The sequence below is a fragment of the Emys orbicularis genome, chromosome 16, assembly GCF_028017835.1.
Source record: "Emys orbicularis isolate rEmyOrb1 chromosome 16, rEmyOrb1.hap1, whole genome shotgun sequence".
Lineage (NCBI taxonomy): Eukaryota > Metazoa > Chordata > Testudines > Emydidae > Emys > Emys orbicularis.
The window spans coordinates 2,101,161-2,121,279 of record NC_088698.1 but is presented as its reverse complement, the minus strand read 5'-3'; the positions used below and the strand labels follow the sequence as shown (position 1 = coordinate 2,121,279).

At 54.5% G+C, this 20,119-nt stretch overlaps 1 protein-coding gene across 2 annotated transcripts; it reads right to left on the bottom strand.

Moving 5' to 3' along the window:
* Positions 1 to 719: 719 nt before the first annotated feature.
* On the bottom strand, positions 720 to 18,786 carry NIPSNAP1 (nipsnap homolog 1). Of its 2 annotated transcripts, XM_065417853.1 has the most exons (11): positions 18,710 to 18,786; positions 15,419 to 15,427; positions 15,008 to 15,135; positions 14,068 to 14,113; positions 12,881 to 12,975; positions 11,337 to 11,407; positions 10,898 to 11,038; positions 9,160 to 9,191; positions 5,356 to 5,450; positions 3,160 to 3,243; positions 720 to 784 (listed from the first exon to the last, which is right to left on the bottom strand). In XM_065417853.1, the coding sequence occupies exons 1-11, from the start codon at positions 18,784 to 18,786 to the stop codon at positions 720 to 722; spliced, it is 843 nt and encodes a 280-aa protein (XP_065273925.1). The 2 variants fall into 2 exon arrangements, with proteins under 2 accessions (XP_065273925.1, XP_065273927.1); XM_065417855.1 differs by lacking the exon at positions 15,419 to 15,427.
* Positions 18,787 to 20,119: the final 1,333 nt, after the last annotated feature.

Below are 20,119 nucleotides of genomic sequence, written 5' to 3'. Positions count from 1 at the left end.
TGGGGCGGTACAGTCTGGTTCCATCAGCAGGCAGGAGGACTTCCTGTTCCCAAGGATACAGGTAACACCAAGATTCGCCGGGAACAGGACGCCGTAGCCAGGAACTGGAATTCCAACCTGGGCGAGGAAGGTGGAGTTCTCCCCTACACCAGGCTAGCCATGTGCTAACATTCATGGTAACAGACACAACCAGGCATGATGAAGGGTCCCTCCCAGTGGCATGCTGGAAAGGAGACCAGCAGCAGTCCCTCCCCAGTGGTGGGAGGAATGGCTTGCAGGGGAGATGCCTGAACATTGCCCCGGCACCCAGAGAGCAGCGAGGATTGGTCTAGCTAGCTTGGTGTCTGTACTATGCCCACCACAGGGGCATGGCTCAGCTATGCTGCGCTCTATGGTCATGTCTATCAGTCCCCAGCGGCCTCCCCAGAACACCGTTAGGGCAAAGGGGAGTTCAGTCTCCATGGCCCATTCATACAGAGCTGGGGACCCAGAGATAGGAAACCACGTGCAGCCTTGTGCTGGTTCAGTCTACTTCATCCATCTCCCACCGGTGCTCCCGACAGAGCCGAGCAGTCTGGGAATAGGGATGCACCTGGGCTAAGAGCATGGCCTCGAACTGAGAGAGAGACAGAAAAGGGGACACACTCCTCCAGGGGAGATGCAGAGACACCCCAGTGAGTCTCACTCCTGTCTGTTCGCCGACTCCTGCGCTGGAGGGGTCACTGGAGGGGAGAGATCTTCAGGGGGATCATGATCCGAGACTCCATGTTCCGAACCAGGGGGACTGCAAATCAAAAGGAACAAACATCACTGTGCATGGGAGCCCTGGGCAGAGGGGGCTGTAAACTCTGCCCCAGCTTTGGCTCCTGAGGCGCTCACAGCTACGCCACTCTACCAGCAGGAGGCACTGCAGCGCACTGATTATAGGAGAAGCAACAGAGGGTCCTGTGGCATCTTTGAGACTAACAGAAGTATTGGAGCGTAAGCTTTCGTGGGTGAATGGCCACTTCATCAGACGAAAGTAATGGAAATTTCCAGAGGCAGGTATAAGTCAGTGAGGAGATAACGAGGTTAGTTCAATCAGGGAGGGTGAGGGCTCTGCTAGCAGTTGAGGTGTGAACACCAAGGGAGGAGAAACTGCTTCTGTAGTTGGATAGCCATTCACAGTCTTTGTTTAATCCTGATCTGAGGGTGTCAAATTTGCAAATGAACTGGAGCTCAGCAGTTTCTCTTTGGAGTCTGGTCCTGAAGTTTTTTTGCTGTAAGATGGCTATCTTTACATCTGCTATTGTATGGCCAGGGAGGTTGAAGTGTTCTCCTACAGGTTTTTGTATATTGCCATTCCTGATATCTGACTTGTGTCCATTTATCCTCTTGCGTAGTGACTGTCCAGTTTGGCCAATGTACATAGCAGAGGGGCATTGCTGGCACATGATGGCATATATAACATTGGTGGACGTGCAGGTGAATGAGCCGGTGATGATGTAGCTGATCTGGTTAGGTCCTGTGATGGTGTTGCTGGTGTAGATATGTGGGCAGAGTTGGCATCGAGGTTTGTTGCATGGGTTGGTTCCTGAGTTAGAGTTGTTATGGTGCGGTGCGTGGTTGCTGGTGAGAATATGCTTAAGGTTGGCGGGTTGTCTGTGGGCGAGGACTGGCCTGCCTCCCAAGGTCTGTGAAAGTGAGGGATCATTGTCCAGGATGGGTTGTAGATCACTGATGATGCGTTGGAGAGGTTTAAGCTGAGGACTGTAGGTGATGGCCAGTGGAGTTCTGTTGGTTTCTTTTTTGGGCCTGTCTTGTAGCAGGAGGCTTCTAGGTACACGTCTGGCTCTGTTTATTTGTTTCTTTATTTCCTTGTGTGGGTATCGTAGTTTAGAGAATGCTTGGTGAAGATCTTGTAGGTGTTGGTCTCTGTCTGAGGGATTGGAGCAGATGCGGTTTTACCTCAGCGCTTGGCTGTAGACGATGGATCGTGTGGTGTGTCTGGGGTGGAAGCTGGAGGCATGAAGGTAGGCGTAGCGGTCGGTGGGTTTTCGGTATAGGGTGGTGTTAATGTGGCCATCACTTATTTGTACTGTGGTGTCTAGGAAGTGGACCTCCCGTGTAGATTGGTCCAGGCTGAGGTTGATGGTGGGGTGGAAGCTGTTGAAATCATGGTGGAATGCATGCAACAAACCTCGATGCCAACTCTGCCCACATATCTACACCAGCAACACCATCACAGGACCTAACCAGATCAGCTACATCATCACCGGCTCATTCACCTGCACGTCCACCAATGTTATATATGCCATCATGTGCCAGCAATGCCCCTCTGCTATGTACATTGGCCAAACTGGACAGTCACTACGCAAGAGGATAAATGGACACAAGTCAGATATCAGGAATGGCAATACACAAAAACCTGTAGGAGAACACTTCAACCTCCCTGGCCATACAATAGCAGATGTAAAGGTAACCATCTTACAGCAAAAAAACTTCAGGACCAGACTCCAAAGAGAAACTGCTGAGCTCCAGTTCATTTGCAAATTTGACACCCTCAGATCAGGATTAAACAAAGACTGTGAATGGCTATCCAACTACAGAAGCAGTTTCTCCTCCCTTGGTGTTCACACCTCAACTGCTAGCAGAGCACCTCACCCTCCCTGATTGAACTAACCTCGTTATCTCCTCACTGACTTATACCTGCCTCTGGAAATTTCCATTACTTTCGTCTGATGAAGTGGCCATTCACCCACGAAAGCTTACGCTCCAATACTTCTGTTAGTCTCAAAGGTGCCACAGGACCCTCTGTTGCTTTTTACAGATTCAGACTAACACGGCTACCCCTCTGATACTGATTATAGGAGAGTTCTCATTTACACTGATTCCAGCCCCTTGACTGGAGGCACACTGAAAAGGAGTAAAGGTGGAGTGCTGGCTATGGAGGATGTGCCACAACAGAACGGACATAGTCCAGCTGCTCCACTATCCTCTTTCTGGCTGTGAGCAGCCAATACTATTTCATAGGAAAGCATATAATCCCCACAATATACCTCACTGGGCAACACTGTATCATAGGGGGCTTTTCTTCCTGACCACAGCTGACAACTGGCTTCGGCCCTGGAGCATGAGGATTAGAGCTCACAGCAGCAGCCACTCCAGAGAAGCACTCACCTGTATAGTACACATTCTCATCCCAGCCTCGCTTCCTCCAGGCCGCGTTCCTTGTCTCCTCTCGGGACTGTAGGTCCTTGTAGGCTGAAAGAAGAAAATGCCAGGTGTGGAGGCGGGGGCATCCCCCCCATTTGCTGAGGTCTCTAGTGTTTGCTGCCAGCAGCAGCTTAGCTAGAAATCCAGGCAAAAGGGAGCATTGCTATGGGGGACAGCCCAGACTAAGTCTTGGTGTGTCTCCATGGTATGCTTTAATGCTGTGGGTGGGGGGCTGGGAGGAGGGTCTCTGATAGGAGGGTTGCGTACACAAAAGCAGTGGAAGGTTCACTCTCCAGGACCAATTCAATCCTACCAAGGGTGCCAATGGGTGCCAGTGTTAATGGTGGGTTTTGTGATGAGGATAACTGTCCACTTCAAACTGGGCTGAGACCCACCGAACTCATTGCACATGGGTGCTCTTCCACTGGAGAAGGGATGCAGCAGTGGCAGGGCTGGCCACAGACACTTTGTAGGATGCTCAGAAGTGGTTCGTGGCCATCTCAGCTGATTGCTTTTTGCAGGAGCTAGGGGTTCTCCCCAGTGTCTTTCCATCAGATTTCAGTGCGAGTAACAACACTCTACCTCCCTAAACTTTCAACTGGATACCGAGTTATTTTCACTCCTTGTCCTAAAGTGTTGTGTATGCTGCCAAGCATCATTAAACCAAGCTACCATGTTTCACCCCAGAGTTGGCTGCATTTTGTTGGCCCTTCCTTTGGAAGCAGTTTGCAAAACACATACGGATCCTTCCTGATGACAGGCACAAAGGAAATGTACAATGTTCCTATTTTAAAAATCACATGCATCTGCCCTAGTCAATTGGGCTGTGGCTGCCAAGCAGCAGCGGTAACTAGGCCTAGTAGGAAAATTGTGGATGAAACATTTTTTCCTTAGAATCTGGACATGTTTTGCGGGACTGTGTTGATTTTGGTGGAATTCCACCAGAAACCAGCATGAACCTGATGGAACCCTGCCTGCCATTGCAAACCTGTCTGCTTTCCTGCCAGCCTGGAGGACTGATAGAAAGCCCAGAGTCTGGGGGTAGGTAGGTCTACACTGCAGTTAACAACCCCCGGGTGGCCCGTGTCAGCTGACTCAGGCTACGGGGCTGTAAAATTGCGGTGTAGCCATTCAGGCTCGAGAAGGAGCCTGGGACGAGGATCTCAGAGTCTGGGCTCCAGTCCAAGCCTGAATGTTTACACTGCAGTTTTTGCAGCCCTGCAAGTCAGCTGACACAAGCCAGCCGGAGGGGGGTGTGTGTGTGAATTGCAATGTAGACATACCCAGAGAGTTCAGATTCCCAGTCCCTGGCTCCCCATCAGCCCACCAGGTGGACTGCCCCAGAGCTGGGGCTCCCAGTAGAGCTGGGTGGAGAATTTGTCTTTTTGTTCTGCATTTGTACAATGCCTAGCACAAGGGATTCCTGCTCCTATGTGCTCCAGTAATACAATACCAGAACTGAGAAATACTGCAGGGTGTTCTGAACCGGAATAAAACCGAACTTTGAAATCTCAAACCCCGCCCTGAAATGGAATCGCTGCTCTCTGCCCAGCTCGCAGTGCCATGTACAAAATGTAACCAATGGGGCAGGAGCTGCTTTAAAGGCACTTGGTGATAATAAACCGTCTTACAATGCTTTCAGCACTGCAATAAGGACCAGCCTCTGAAAGCAGCCGAGAGGGTGAAAACAGAGGCATGAAGGTAAAGGGGAGATCATAGACTATCAGGGTTGGAAGGGACCTCAGGAGGTCATCTAGTCCAACCCCCTGCTCAAAGCAGGACCACTTCCCAACTAAATCATCCCAGCCAGGGCTTTGTCAAGCCTGACCTTAAAAACCTCTAAGGAAGGAGATTCCACCACCTCCCTAGGTAACCCATTCCAGTGCTAATGGCGTGTATGTGTTAGGAGGATGTCGGGGGAGGGGATAAGGGAACAAATGTAGGGCCCAGCAATCAAACTAAATCTCCCTTTTGGAACGGCCAGGGTCTGACATTGATTAAGTGGCGAGAGAGGGCACATGGGAGTTTCATGCTCTAGGATGCATCCTCGCAAAAGTGGGACCCTTGTGCTGCGGTGCTGGCAGAGCAAAGTTACCCACCAGCTGAAGCTCAGGCCGGACAATGGCTAATAAATACTCAAGGAAAAAGAAAGCCACCTACCCCAGAGGTGATGAACCACGTAGAGCTCTCCAATCTGGGAGAAGAACCCGCCCACAGCTTCCTGGTTTTTCTGACGGTATTTAATGGCTCGAGCCCTAGCAAAGACATAGGAGGAGAGAATCGATCAGGTGGCATTGCTCTGGGATGCAACCGGCATTGCCAGAGGCGTTTTAAAGTTTCCACAGAATCCTAATTATCCAACCTCCTGCTATGCAAGTCTCCTTTAATGACCCCAGGCTACTGGCTAGCCAAACATACCCAACATCACCCATGTGCAATAAGAAGTGGTCACATGGATATTACCATGGTCAGCAGCAGGGCTTGAACTAGGAGACGTCAGCACAAGACACACAGGCCTCGACCCTTAGAGCTACAGGGAGAAACAACATCAACAGGGAAGAAGTGGCGGGCTGTTCTTGTCGCCGACGCCAGGCACTAAAGGGCACCATTCTCACATATGTAGTGTGTTATACATGCAGTCAGAACAGGCCAGGCTTCTACCTGGTTCCTCCAGCTAAGAGGAAGAAATTAACAGCAAGAGAGTGAGAAAACAGAGCAAAGAAATCAGAGTGAAAGTTCAACTGGAGATTCGATAGTTAGCCCCTTAAAGGCGGAAGGATGGCCTAATGGACAGGGGACTTGCCTGCACTAGGTCTCAGCAGACCTGAGTTCAATGCCTGGCTCCATCATAGACTTTGGGCAAGTCACATCTTCTAGCCTGCACCTCAGATCCTGTATGTGGGGCTAATACCCCCTACCTGGGGGCGGGGATAAAATCCATTAATGATTGGGTGGTGCTCAGATGCTATAGGGATGACAAGAACAACATAAGCACCTAGCAAGAGCCTTACACATGCCATAACTTTGATACAATAGCAGCCCCCACCTTGATATAAGAGATGCTTGTATCTTATTTTGGATACATGTAACTAAGACATGGCCAACGCTGGCATGAAAAGATCAGACTACTTTTGCCCAATGCAGACCCCCTTTATACGCTACTACAGTCCATTTCTGCATTGCACAATAGTTCAGACTACAATACAGCTACTCACCTCCCACTATAGGCCCAATCCTGCAGCCTTCCCTTGTGTCAGCTACCCACAATGGGACCCTCACCAGAGGAGCAGGAGGCCTTGTAAGTTCTTTGTATCTATATTACAGTGGCTGCTAGAATTTCCAGCTGAGATCCAGGCCTCCGTTGGGCTAGGCACTGTATGAACACATAGTAAGAAACACTCCCTGCCCCAGAAAGGGTCTTTTCCTAATGCCCATCCGAGGTAGGGAGGAAGCATTGTCTCCACATTACAGATGGGGAAACTGAGGCCCACCGATGTTAAGTGTCTGGCCCAAGGTCATGCAGAGAGTCTGAGACAAAGGCAGGAAATGGACCCAGCTCTCCTGAGTCCCAGTGCTTTAACCACTAGGCAATCCTGAAGTCAACGGGGTTACTCGGGTGTCTAGCAGGACTGGCCTTGTGATTACACTGATCTTCAGTACTGTTTGGGTCCAAACATACAGTGGTCTGTGTTATCTGCCATGGAACAGTGAGCGGATGTTACCCATGGAAGGCCACTGCCTCAGCTGGAGCAGCATCCAGCATTGAGCAAAGAGGTGAAAGGAAAGCTTGGTGCAGGGGAAAGAAAAGCATGCACTGGGCGCTTATTGAGGGAATTTCCTTCAGTGACCTCACAGCATGTATACAAAGTGGGTACAGCTCCCAGCTGGGGAAACTGAAGCATGGAGAGATGAAGTGTCTTGTCCAAGGTCACTCAGCAGCTTATCGTGTGACCCTGAGTGAGTCACTAATGCTCCTGTGGCTTTAATCACATGCCAGACTGCGGCTTCTTGGGGCAGGGATGTTTTAGTACAATGGGGTCCTGCCAGGAGCGGCGCCAGGGTTTTTGGCGCCCTAGGCGGGGGTCCTTCCGCGCTCCCGGTCATCGTCGGCAATTCTGCGGCGGGGGGGGTCCTTCCCCCGCGCTCCCGGTCTTCGGGGCACTTCGGCGGCGGGTCCTGGAGCGAGTGAAGGACCCGCTGCAGAATTGCTGCCAAAGACCCGGAGCGCGGAAGGACCCCCCGCCGCCGAATTGCCGCCGAGGGCGGCAAAATGCCACCCCCCCCCAAATCCTTGCGCCCTAGGCGACCACCTAGGTCGCCTAAATGGAAGCGCCGGCCCTGAGTCCTGCTCCCTGTTTGGAGCTGCCTTTGGGTTCTACCACATTACAAATAACAAACAATGTACAGCATCATCAGGACTAGAACTTGGGTCTTCTGACTCTGAGCCTAGTGCTCTAACTCCCAGCATCCCGCTGCTTACAGTCTCAACACAAGTGTTTAATGTTGTCTCCTTCAGCCTACGGTGATGCAAGGTGCTGGCTGATCTGCTATGGGCCTCGCTTATGGGGCTCATGGCATTCAAGGGGCAGTTCCAGGGAGGTTAGATTTCAGTTAAAGCTGGATGGACTGGCACTACATAAGAACGGCCGTACTGGGTCAGACCAAAGGTCCATCCAGCCCAGTATCCTGTCTTCCGACAGTGACCAATGCCAGGTGCCCCAGAGGGAATGAACAGAACAGGGAATCAAATGATCCATTCCCTGTCACCCATTCCCAGCTTCTGGCAAATAGAGGCTAGGGACACCATCCCCGCCCATCCTGGACCTATCCTCCATGAATTTATCTAGTTCTTTTTTGAACCCTGTTATAGTCTTGGCTTTTACAACATCCTCTGGCAAAGAGTTCCAGAAGTTGACTGTGCGTTTTGAGAAAAAATACTTATTATAAGGAGTAAATAACACTTTCTTATTTACTTTCTCCACACCAGTCATGACTTTATAGACCTCTATCATATCTCCCCTTAGTCGTCTCTTTTCTAGGCTGAAAAGTCCCAGCCTTATTAATCTCTCCTCATATGGCAGCCGTTCCATACCCCTAATCATTTCTGTTGCCCTTTTCTGAACCTTTTACAATTCCAATATTTATTTATTTTGAGATGGGGTGACCACATCTGCAGGCAGTATTCAAGGTGTGGGTGTACCATGGATTTATATAGAGGCAATATGATATTTTCTGTCTTATTATCTATCCCTTTCTTAATGATTCCCGACATTCTGTTGGCTTGACTGATGCTGCACACTGAGTGGATGTTTTCAGAGAACTATCCACAGTGACTCCAAGATCTCTTTTTGGAGTGGTAACAGCTAATTTAGATCCCATCATTTTATATGTATAGTTGGGATTATGTTTTTCATTGTGCATTACTTTGCATCAGGGCCGCCCGGGGGGGGGTGGGGGGGGAAGAGGCAGGTGGGACAATTTGCCCCAGCCCCGGGCCCTGCAGGGGCCCCACGAGCCCTGGCCAAGAATCCCTTTCCTCACCTGGCGGCGGTCCGGGTCTTCGGTGGCAGAGGGCCTTTCAGCGCTGCCGAAGACGTGGAGCGACTGAAGGGCCCCCCGCCACCGCCGCAGACTCGGAGCGCCGCCCAGTGAGTACAAGCTCCTCCACTTTGCCCCAGGCCCCCTGAATCCTCTGGGCGGCCCTGCTTTGCATTTGTCAACACTGAATTTCATCTGCCATTTTGTTGCCCAGTCACCCAGTTTTGAGAGATCCTTTTGTAGCTCTTCACAGTCTGCTTGGGACTTAACTGCAAATTTTGCCACCTCACTGTTCACCTTTTTCCAGATCATTTATGGGTCCCTGTCCAGCCAGAGACCCCTGCAGGGCTGGGCTTTGTTCCCACTCTGCACAGCACTGGGATTGCTAGTCAGGAATACAGAGAGGCTTGAAGGTTCAATGCTTACCAGTTATTCCCCCACTCGATCATGGTCCCTGGCTGGAAAGAAAGAGAAGGAATTAAAACCATGTCACGACTGCATTTATCCTCTGTAAGCTGGGGATCAAGGTCATTCTCAGGCTCTGCTTGCCCACCTGGGCCAGAAAGGAATCCCACCCCCTCCCCCACCCTGTACAGTAGGGCAGAGCTGACTAGTGCATGAACCGAGGTGCTCACTCCCCCAAAACATCAGGCATAGGCCACTGCCAGACCAGGATAGCAGATCAAATGGTCTGAGCCAGGTGCGCCCACCTAGCTCACCCTATGCTCTAGACCAGTGGTTCTTAACCTGGGGTGCACGCACCCCCTGGGGGTGCGAGATGCCCTTTCTGGGGGTGCGGTACGGAGAAGAGAAAGAAATCTTAGAAGAATTCTTGTTCTGTGAACCATTGCAATTAACTACAAAAGGAATCAATGTGGTCAATCTCGTCAGACCTCTTTTTGAAGCACAAGATAACGCTTGACGTGTGTGTATCAATTTGCACCGATGGTGCCCCTGCCATGCTACAAAAAAATTCAGGATTTGTTGCCTATATAAAGAAAGAAGTACCTCATATCACGATCACACATTGTATGTTGCACTGTCATGCACTTGCCACAAAGACTTTGCCTACAAGATTGAAGGATACTTTGTCTACTGCAGTGAGCGCAGTAAACTTCATCAGAGGACGTGCTCTAAATCATCGCCTCTTCCATGCTTTTTGTGAAGAAATTGGTGCCGAGCACACTGTCCTTCTTTTCCATACAGAAGTGAGGTGGCTTTCCCGTGGCTGAATGCTTACTCGTATTTTTGAAATGCGCGAAGAAGTAAGTCAGTTTCTTTGCAACCAAAGCACTAATTTAGTTGATGACTTCAAAAATAGAGAGTTTATCCTTTGCCTAGCGTACATGGCAGATGTATTCACACACCTAAATGAACTCAACACATCTGGTGTGCTCAACTAGCACTGTTTCCACAACTGGCGAAGACAGCGCTGGAGATCCCTGTGCCATTTGCGACTACACACTTGTGTGAGATAGGATTTTCATCACTTTTACACATCAAAACAAAGGCCAGAAACCACCTAAATGCGAGTGATGACATGCATGTGGCTATTTCAAAAAACGTTCCTCGTTTCTCGAACATCACTGAACAAAAGCAACAGCAGAAGAGTCACTGAGCCGGTAAACTTAAAAAAAGTGTCTAATTTTTCATGTATTCTTAATTTTACTGCAAAATTAAAATATATATATATAATTCTCTCTCTTTCATTCTATAGTTATGATCTATCTAGGTTTAAAGAACTGACCTACTTAAACAATTTTTGATAAGGGGTGCGAGAACATATTTTGAGAACCAAAGGGGTGCAGGCTGCAGTAAAGGTTAAGAACCACTGCTCTAGACTATTGCTGTTGCATATGTGGGGGTTCTTGAGACTTAATAAAGAAGGCGCTTTGAGTGAAAACATTCTTGTTTGTACCAGTCATTTATCAGATGGAGGAGCAGTGTCCCCCATTGATTTAGTTCCTGAAACTGTCTGGAAGACAAAGATTAGTTACCAGGGTTTTGGGTTCACATAACCCTGGGTAATAAGGCCTGGTCTGAGCAAGGAGACCTGCCTGTGTACAGGTCTAAAGGCTGTGCTGCTTCATTGCTCTACTGTCCTTAGCCCAGCAAGCAGCCCTGGTCGCTGCTCCCCCACGTGGCTCAGGAAGGAGCGATTCACCTTTAGTTTGTACGTTCTCAGCTCGTAGATGTTGGGCCCGACCCGGGGCAAAGGCTCATTCCAGAAACTGAATTCCAGGAGTAACTGGTTCCTGCGAGACAGCAGCATTTTACTCCTCTCCTTGCGGAACTCCAGGTACTCCTGCAAAGAACAACAGCTGAGGGAAGCCGCTGCCCCCAGGGGCTGGGATCATGAATCCCAGCGATGCATACCAGAGTTCCACTGTGCCCAGCGGCTTGGCGGCCACATTGCCTGGAGCCCCTGCATGGGGAAGAAGGGGAGGCAGGGGGCTGCCAGCTGGGGAAGGGGCATGATGCACGTGGCAGGGAGACTGCAATCACCTGGCATGGGGTCAGTGCATATGCAGCGCCATGGGGAGCGTATGGCAGAGCTGAGGTGGAATTATGGTTAGGATGAGTTGCGGTGAGGTGTGCCATACCTTGTTCTGTTTCAGTTTGTTCATACAGTCCATGAGGGCCGGGTACCCGCCGGAGAAACGCCACAGGTGCACTGAAACGAGAGAGTCAGGACTGTCTGGGAGCCCTTGTGAGGCGAACACAAGTGGTCAGCAACTGTCCAGGGACTCAGGCACTCCACCCAAGCTGCCTCATGCTCCAGGGCTAATTCCACCCTCTCTCTCGGCCAAGGGCAGAGCTGCCAGGCGACCTGCTCAGCAGGATCGGAGGAAGTCAGTACATACACACCACAACCCATGGCTCTCTCTCCAAAGCTAGGCCTCCTTTCTGGGCTAGTCTGGAGTAGTGCTGCAGCACTACTGACCTTCGCTGCCAATTTCACCCTCCTTGGCCCATCACTGATTCGCTACCCCACGCTAGGCAAGGAGGATTTTCTGCATGACTTTGCTTTGTTGCTTCTGATTTCATCTGTGCTATCGACCCTAAGCACAGAAGTGGCTGATGGGACCCGTGGAGAGGGGGTGCTGGGTTAGCTTCTCCTTCTTTACAGCCAGAGACCTAGGTTCAAGTCCCAAGTGACAATGAGTGAGCTGGACCAAAATCTGAGTTTGCCCGCATCAGAAAACCACCCATATGATTTGACATGACTGACAGCGTCTGCTCAAGATAGAGCCTGGCAGTAAAAGAGCACTAATGACATACATATTTAGATAGAACAGTGACTTTCAGCAGATCATAACCTTTCTCCTGATACCTCACCTGGCCTGCTTTATATGCAATATCACAATTATATATAAATAAGGAATATGGGGGTTACAGGGTGAGGTGCTCCCCCAAGGTACAGAATGTCACACTGACCACGTGGATCTGTGCAGGACTGGGGCCAAGGGTATGTTTGACCATCTTCAAGTGCGGCTTTACTCTCACTAGGTAAGTACACGGGAGGGGGTGTGTGGGGAGGGGGTTGGGGTGCAGCGCTTATCTGGGGCTCCAAGGCGGGGCGGGCCGGGGGGGGGGGCAGCACGTGGAGGCACAGCCCCGTCCCTGGGCCGCAGGGAGGGGCCGGCAGCCACTGGAGCGAGCAGGCAGAAGCCGCTCAGCTCTGCTGCGCTGCTGGTGGTGGGCGGGGCCCTGGGCCATTGTAAATTGCCCGGGGGACGTGTGTGGCAGGGGAGTGCCCCGGGGCAGCAGGCGGGGCCAAGGGAGAGACCCCGCCCCAAAACTGCTGGAGCCCCATGGGCCACATTGGGGAGGTTCTCGGGCTGCAGATGGCCCGCAGGCTGGGAGTTTGAGACCCCTGGTTTAATTTGAACCCCCCTCTCACCTGCATTTCAGTCTGTTTCCACCAGAAGGCAGGAGAGCCACAGAGAGTAGTACAGGCTGTGCATCTGAGGCCAGCTCTGGGCAATGAATAATTCAGGTCTTCATCCCACACCCCAAGTCAATGTGCCCAGCCCTTGGTAGGGCAGGGAACATGTCTCCTGAGCTGCCTGCTTCCTGGGCCACCAAAGCTGCGCAATGCCCACCCCGTGAGCCCACGAGTCCTGCCCAGCGGCCACCTGCTCACCTGCCTGGTCCTGCTCTCCGTACCACGTGTTCCAGTTCCCAACCAGGTCGCAAGGGTAATCAGTGTCTGAGTGCAGCTTGGGCAGCACCTCCTCCCTGCAGAGGATGCAGAAGGGTGACAGGGGCAATGCCCATGGGTGGCTCGGACTGCCCTGCAGAAGAGCTGCATTTAAGGTCCTTCCTCCCGCTGCCCAGGCTACGAGGTATCGGGCAGATGGGGAAGCAAGAGGCAGAGGCCTGAAGCTGGCAGAGGGAAGGGTTGGTATCTCTCCTCACCCCTCCAGCTAATGGGGGGCTGCACCAGCTGCCACTCCAAGGCAGAGATATCAGTGCATGCTGGGGCCTGGGGTCAGTGTGAGAGAACACAGGGCTCTGGCAGTGACCAAACACTCCCCTCCCTTTACAGAGGGTAATGGGCTGGTCCCGGCCAAGACTCCACCCATGCCCCCCCCACTCACCCTTCCAACCCAGCAGGGAATGTCTTGGGCATGAACTGGAGGAAAGTGCTGGTTGCTAGTGAGCCAACTCTAGGTGACACACTCATGCTTCCTTGGGCAATACTGAAAGCCAAGGCCCTGGAGACAGCGAGAGGGATGAGGGATGCACTGGCCTCATAGGATATAAGAACGGCCAGACTGGGTCAGACTGAAAGGTTCTTCTAGCCCAGGATCCTGTCTTCTGACAGTGGCCAATGCCAGGTGCCCCAGAGGGAATGAACAGAAACGGTAATCATCAAGTGATCCATTCCAAAGAGAGGCTAGGGACAATTCAGAGTCCGTGAACCTGGGGAAGATGAGATAGAAGGGGGAGCAGGAGCAGTGGCTGGGGAATGAACATGGACCTGCAGCTTAGAGGCAGAGCTGGGGCTCTCACATCAGCCTGCTGAGGATCTCAAAGCACTTTGGAAACACACAGGAGTGAGACCCCACAGCCCAGCGAGGGGTGAGTCAGAATCCCCTCCCCTATTTTACAGACAGGTAAATTGAGGCACAGAAAGGGGAAGTGATTTGCCTAAGGTCACACAGAACCCAGGAATCCTGACTCCCAGTCCTGTGCCTTACCCACAAGGCCCTTCTCCTCCCTACACAGGGGCCCGTACAAGGAACAGCTCCATCAGTCAACCCCGCTAGAACCTATTACACCACAGGCTCCTGCCACTGCAGAGGTGGGGGTGGGGGCGACACTCACGTCAGGCTGTTGTAAGCGTCCAGGCATTCGGGCTTCACATTGTGAACTGCAGCAGGGAAACAGACCGAAAAAGTCACGTCAGCAGGGCAGAAATTCAGCCCCAAGCCCCAGGGAACACAAGGGCAGGGCTAAGAGCAGCCAGCCATCTTCCTGGGCTGCGCAAAGCGATAGGAGGGCATCTGGCCTCCATGCAGCTCTCACTCTCCGAGCAGTAACACTGCTTTCGCATACCCACCTCCCCCCCCATGCACACACACCATGATTCTCTGCACAACCCTGGTTCTAATGCACAGCGGGGTCAGGCACTGGAGACCAGGAACCAGCCTCTGACTTGGCTGGTTCCTGCCAGTCTCAGCTTCAAGAACACCAGGAAGTGAACAGCAGGGGGCGCAGCAGGGCAGGACTAAGGCGAGATGGGCAGGACTGGACAGCAGGGGCATGCAGGGCAGTGAGGTGCGCGAGCAGAGCCCTGTCTGCGCGCGCATACAGGTGCCGTATCCCTGAGAAGGTTTATTAACCTCTTGGAAGGCCCTTCCCTGGCCAGCTGGGTGATTTGCCAGTCAGATTCCCCTCCCCCACTGCCCCCAGCTCAGAGGGCAGATGAGCCCCCACACCCCCGCTAGCGTCACCCACTCAGGGCCAGCTTTAAGCACACAGAAGGTGAACATCTGCTTGGGGCCCTGCTACCCTGCAGCTCACTGCCTGGCTCATCTCTCCTGCAACCGGGGAGGGGCGGGGGGAGGAGTGGAGATGGAGACACTCCCCCAGCAGGATTGGCATGTGGGGGGCCCTCCAGATCCACCGCCAGCAGGTAGGAGCCCCACAAATGACAAGGCTATCCCTGAACACTGTCCACCCTCCCTGATGCTGGCGTGTAGATTGCAGTGGCCTGGAAAGGAACACAGGAGCCAAGGGAAGGATAAGGAGAGGGGCAGCTCACACTGGATCTTGTACAGGTTGCTGGTTTCTTTCTTCGACAAGAGTGTGGAATGAGCGTCCGTTCGGGGATCCACTTTGTGGACAAAGAGTGAGCGGAACCAGCTGCCCTCGCTGTCCCTGGAGTATCCCCTGGAAGAAGGCGCAGAGGTCAGCAAAGGCAGAGATGGGCCGAGGCGTAGGAGGGAGTGAATACAGGGCTGCAGTCAGGCCCTCTCTCTCTGGCACCCACAGGCTGTCAACAGCAACAGGAGGCATCTGCCATGCACTGCTGGGTTCCCTGGCGCTCTAAAGTCCCTGCCCAGAAAGAGGCCCTGGAGGACTAACCTACACCCTGCCAGGAGCATTGTCCCAGCAGCCAGGAGCAGGTAACTGAACAAGGCCAGATGAGGAAGCAAATCCGTAACACAGCCACCTAACTGAACTAGTCTTGTTACCTATGTAAGGAACCGGCCCTCTGAAAACACCTAAATCCTCAGGGGATCAGAGCGCAGGGCATCGGCAGCGAGCAACACGTGCCCCTCCTCCAAACTGCTCTCCCCCAGGCGTTCAGGAATTCGAATCCCCCACCCCCACTGGATCAGGCTGTTTCGCTGGCCTATTTGTCGACACAGGGTTTTGCCAGAGGGGGGCAGGGTTCAAGGCTCTGTTCAAGGGGAGATGTGCCGAATCCGCTAGCTGCCACTGAGGCAGCTTGCTGCATTAGTCCGGGGGGGGGGTTAATTGGGTCCACTTGCTTAGAGAGGAGGACAAGCGCATTTTATCAACCAAAGATAGACAGACCTTGATTGCCACAGGCTCAAAAATACTTACATGTAAAACACAGGAAGCAACATTTCTTCAAGGAACCCTTGGTAATTAACAATTGAGGTCCTAATACCAAAGAACTGGGATTAGAAAATACCACAGGGTTTCAGAACTCCACTCCCCAGAGCCAGTAGGAAGGGCGGCATTGCAGGCGAGGAGAATGTGAAGCACTAGAGTGCATGGGCTTGGCTGCGCAGCTCCTTTTCAGAGTCTGGCAGCAGAGGCCCTGCAGACCAGGTTTGCGTGCCTGTCTAATCTGTGGCTCTTCAGGAAAAGGAGCACTGCTGAAATGTGGTACAGCGTAGAGAAACCTGTGCCAGAGACTCTTATCAGGCTGCCTCCTGTTCAGGCCCCACTAACGCAGGATGCGCCACCTTCAGTCCAAGACTTTGTCTAATAAGCAACTGGAGGTGGCCTCTCCAAACTTTTCACCTGCACGTGCAAAGTAAGAGGCTGTCTCCGGGGCGGACACAAGGGGGTGAAAGGTGCACACAGGTGGGATATCGGCACTCCTCTCAAAGTCTGCCCCTAATCCCAGCAATTCATCATTGGTAAAACAAATCAACAGTGCGGTAGTGACAGCGACATTTATAGTGCTGTTGGGCTTCAGTGCTAACGACCAAGGAAGCACCTTTCTCTCAGAGCTATTGTTGCAGGCTGGCTGCAGACTCAGGAAGACAGTGCTGCATCAGGACATCTTTAGAAAGTCATCTTCACAACCATAAGGGCTGGAAACTTCCTGGAGGTGCCAGAGTAGTGTTGCCATGGTGTACTGATGCAGATACAGATCCATCTCCCCACCTCTGTCCCTCCCATGAAAATCAGCAGAGATACAACATCCACAATTTGTGCCTGGCAAGACCTTTGCCCCAATGCTACAACCTCTAGTAACACATTAACAACAGAGAGAAAGATAAACAACCCTTCTCCTGGCTTCAAACAAACCTGCCAGATGCTTCCTGAACATTTCAAACCTCCACTGGGCCCCCTCCTCCATCCTTCCACCCTCCGAATCCTAATGATCCAGAGCAGCCGGGAGTGACCCCCCTGGGGGCCTGAGCTGCCCATCAGTCCCTTGCCACATAATTGTTACAAAGAGCTTTGAAATCTAGCTGGATGGGCAGGATTGTTTGCCATTAACCTGGGGGCTCTATTCTGCTACAGATCTGTTACGCCCAGGTTAGGGGGCATAACAGCTCAAGTGGCTCTTGGGGCTACAGGTCTTTCTCCTCTGACTCCTTTGATTTCAATGCAATTACTCCAGACTTGGAGGGCAGAATCAGGCCCCTTGGTTTAAGTGTAAATGACCCCTCGTGATTGCAAGTCAGCTCCTAGGGGTGCCCCCATCTCTCCTGCTCCCCTCAATTGTATAAAACTCATGGAAATTGATTCATTCTCTCTCCTAACACTACAGTACCCTGGGACAGGAGCGCGTGGCGTGGCGTGGCATGGCATGGCATGGCATGTCCTGCCCTCTGGGCCTGACCGGGGCTGCCTGGGCATTGGAGAAGGGGCCACTTGCAGCTAATTGTTGGCCTTTCAAGCATGCAGGGTTCAGTCCGAGCTTGGGGCTGCCCTTCCCCAGCCATTCAAACAGCTGCCCCGACCCCCCAATTCCCTTGCCAAACTTAGGGTGGGGATTTTGCAAACTCAGATACTAAAGTGCCTATGGTAACCAGAGGATAAGGCTCCCAAGCCAAGAGCAAAAGGTCACAGTGATGGAGGGGAGAGACAATGGGGGTGCAGAGGTCCAGGCTAGGAGGGGGGAACGGGGAGGGAGATGATGACACAGGGGCAGGGGGAGAGGTGACAAAGGGCCCACAGTGGCCCTAATGAAGGGAGGAGTGCGGGGATGATAGGGAGCACATGGTATCCCAGATGTGGGGAGGCCCTTGGGAGCGGTGATGGACGGAAAGGGACACAGATGGGGGGCACTGGAAGGGGTGGCACAGGGGCCAGAAGCAATGGGGGTATGAGGGGCAGGGATGCAGAGGAAGGACACTTTGGGGGGCAGGGGACAAACATAATGGGGTATGGTGGAACAGGGGATGGACGCTTTGAGGGCAAGGGCCTGGGGTAATGGGGGTATGAGGGTGCATGGGATGGACACTTTGGGGCACAGGGGCCTGAGATAATAGGGGTACGGGGGCACCGGGGATGGTTGGGGCACAGGGACTGGAGGTGATGGGGGCACGGGGCACAGGGGATAGACACGTTGGAGGACGGGCCTGGGGTAAGGGAGGTACGGGGGGGATGGACACATTGGGTGACAGGGGCCGGAGGAGACGGGGGCCCCGGGGACGGACACGTCGGGGCGCAGGGGCCGGAGGAGACAGGGGCCCCGGGGACGGACACGTCGGGGCGCAGGGGTGATGGGGAACGGGAATCCAGGGATGGACACGTTGGGGCGCAGGGGCCGGAGGTGACGGGGGCTCCGGGGACGGACACGTCGGGGCACAGGGGTGATGGGGTACGGGACTCCGGGGACGGACACATCGGGGCGCAGGGGCCGGAGGAGACGGGGGCCCCGGGGACGGACACGTTGGGGCGCAGGGACCGGAGGTGACGGGGGCTCGGGGGATGGACACGTCGGGGCTCTGGGGTGATGGGGTACGGGACTCCGGGGACGGACACATCGGGGCGCAGGGCCCGGAGGAGACGGGGGCCCCGGGGACGGACACATCGGGGCGCAGGGGCCGGAGGAGACGGGGGCCCCGGGGACGGACACGTTGGGGCGCAGGGGCCGGAGGTGACGGGGGCTCGGGGGATGGACACGTCGGGGCTCCGGGGTGATGGGGTACGGGACTCCGGGGACGGACACGTCGGGGGGCGCCGGGGACCGGGTTCACAGGGGCGACGCCGGAGCCGGGGGCGCGGCGGGAGGTGACCCGGGGCTCACCGGGCTCCGCTCAGGGCCAGGCAGGGTCCCCGCAGCAGCCGCCGCAGCGCCGGGCTCTCGCACACCCGCGTCGCCATCTTCGCGCTGCGGAGGCTCCGCCGCAGCCCGGCGGTGCGCGGGGGCGGGCCGGGGAGGCGGGGCCCGGCCGGGCAGGGGCAGGCTCAGCCCGCGGCGTCCAGCGCTGCCGGGGCCGCCTCCCACGCGCCCTAGTCCGCTGCAGCCGGCAGGAGGAGCCCATAGAGGCCGAGCCCCACAAATACCCCCTGAAACCTTCCCCGCCCCATCCCTTCCCTGGTCTATCCCCAAGCCCGCCACCAATCCCACAAACCCAAATATCCTAGCCCCACCCCTTCCCTAGGCCCCGCCCCTTCCCTAGGCCCCGCCCCCGCTCACTGCATTCCCCCTCCCTGGGTGGTTCACTCATTTTCACTGGGCTGGGGTAGGGGGTTGGGGCTCCAGGTTGGGGAGCAGGCTTACCTGGTGTGTCCCCCAGCCAGCGGCCCAGCAGGACTACGGCAGGGTCCCTGCCTGCTCTGGCACCACGCTGCGCCCTGGAAGTGGCCAGCAGCTCTGGCTCCTATGCGGAGCCATGGCAGGCGGCTCTGCACGCTGCTCTAGCCCGCAGGCACCACCCCTGCAGCTCCCATTGGCCAATGGGAGTGGGGAGCCAGTGCTCAGGGCTGGGGCAGCACGCAGATCTGCTGGCCATTTCCAGGGCACAGCACGGTGCCAGGACAGGTAGGGACTAGCCTGCCTTAGCACCACTGCACTGCCGACTGGACTTCTAATGGCCCAGTCGGCGGTGCTGACTGGAGCCGCCAGGGCATAGGCGCCGACTCCGTGGGTGCTCTGGGGCTGGAGCACCCACGAAAAAAAATTGGTGGGTGCTCAGCAGCCACCGGCAGCTCCCCGTGGCCCCGCCCCACCCCCCGCTCCACCTCACCTCCGCCTCCGTGTCCGCCTCCTCCGTGGACGCGCCGCCGCGTCCTGCTTCTCCCACCCACCCAGCGCTTGCGCTGCGAAACAGCTGATCCGTGGGGCAGGGAGGGAGGGGGATGGGGTGGGGATTTGGGGAAGGGATCCAATAGGGGCAGGGAGGGGGCAGAGTTAGGGCGGGGACTTTGGGGATGGGGTTGGAATGGGGGTGGGGCCAGGGGCGGGGATGGGGTGGAGTTGGGACGGGTCCAAGGGCAGGGAAAGGGGCGGGGGGGGGGACGCGGGCACCCATTGGCGCTGGAGAAAGTTAGCGCCTATGCACCAGGGTCCCTTTTCGACCAGGTGTTCCAGTCGAAAACTGGACACCTGGCAACCCTACCCCCCACCGCCCCATTCCCCTCCCAGACACTCCCTGTCCCTAGCAGCCTTCTGCCCCCACCTCTCCCCTCCCTGCCCAGGTAATACGAACCCATG

Coding starts and splice junctions, on each gene's coding strand:
- NIPSNAP1 (XM_065417853.1), bottom strand. CDS start 18,786: ATGGCGACGCGGGTGTGCGAGAGCCCGGCGCTGCGGCGGCTGCTGCGG. Junction 9,192..10,897: donor TGAGAACGTACAAACTAAAG/GTGAATCGCTCC, acceptor CTTTCTTTCCAG/CCAGGGACCATGATCGAGTG. Junction 5,451..9,159: donor ATCGAGTGGGGGAATAACTG/GTAAGCATTGAA, acceptor TGTCTTTGCTAG/GGCTCGAGCCATTAAATACC.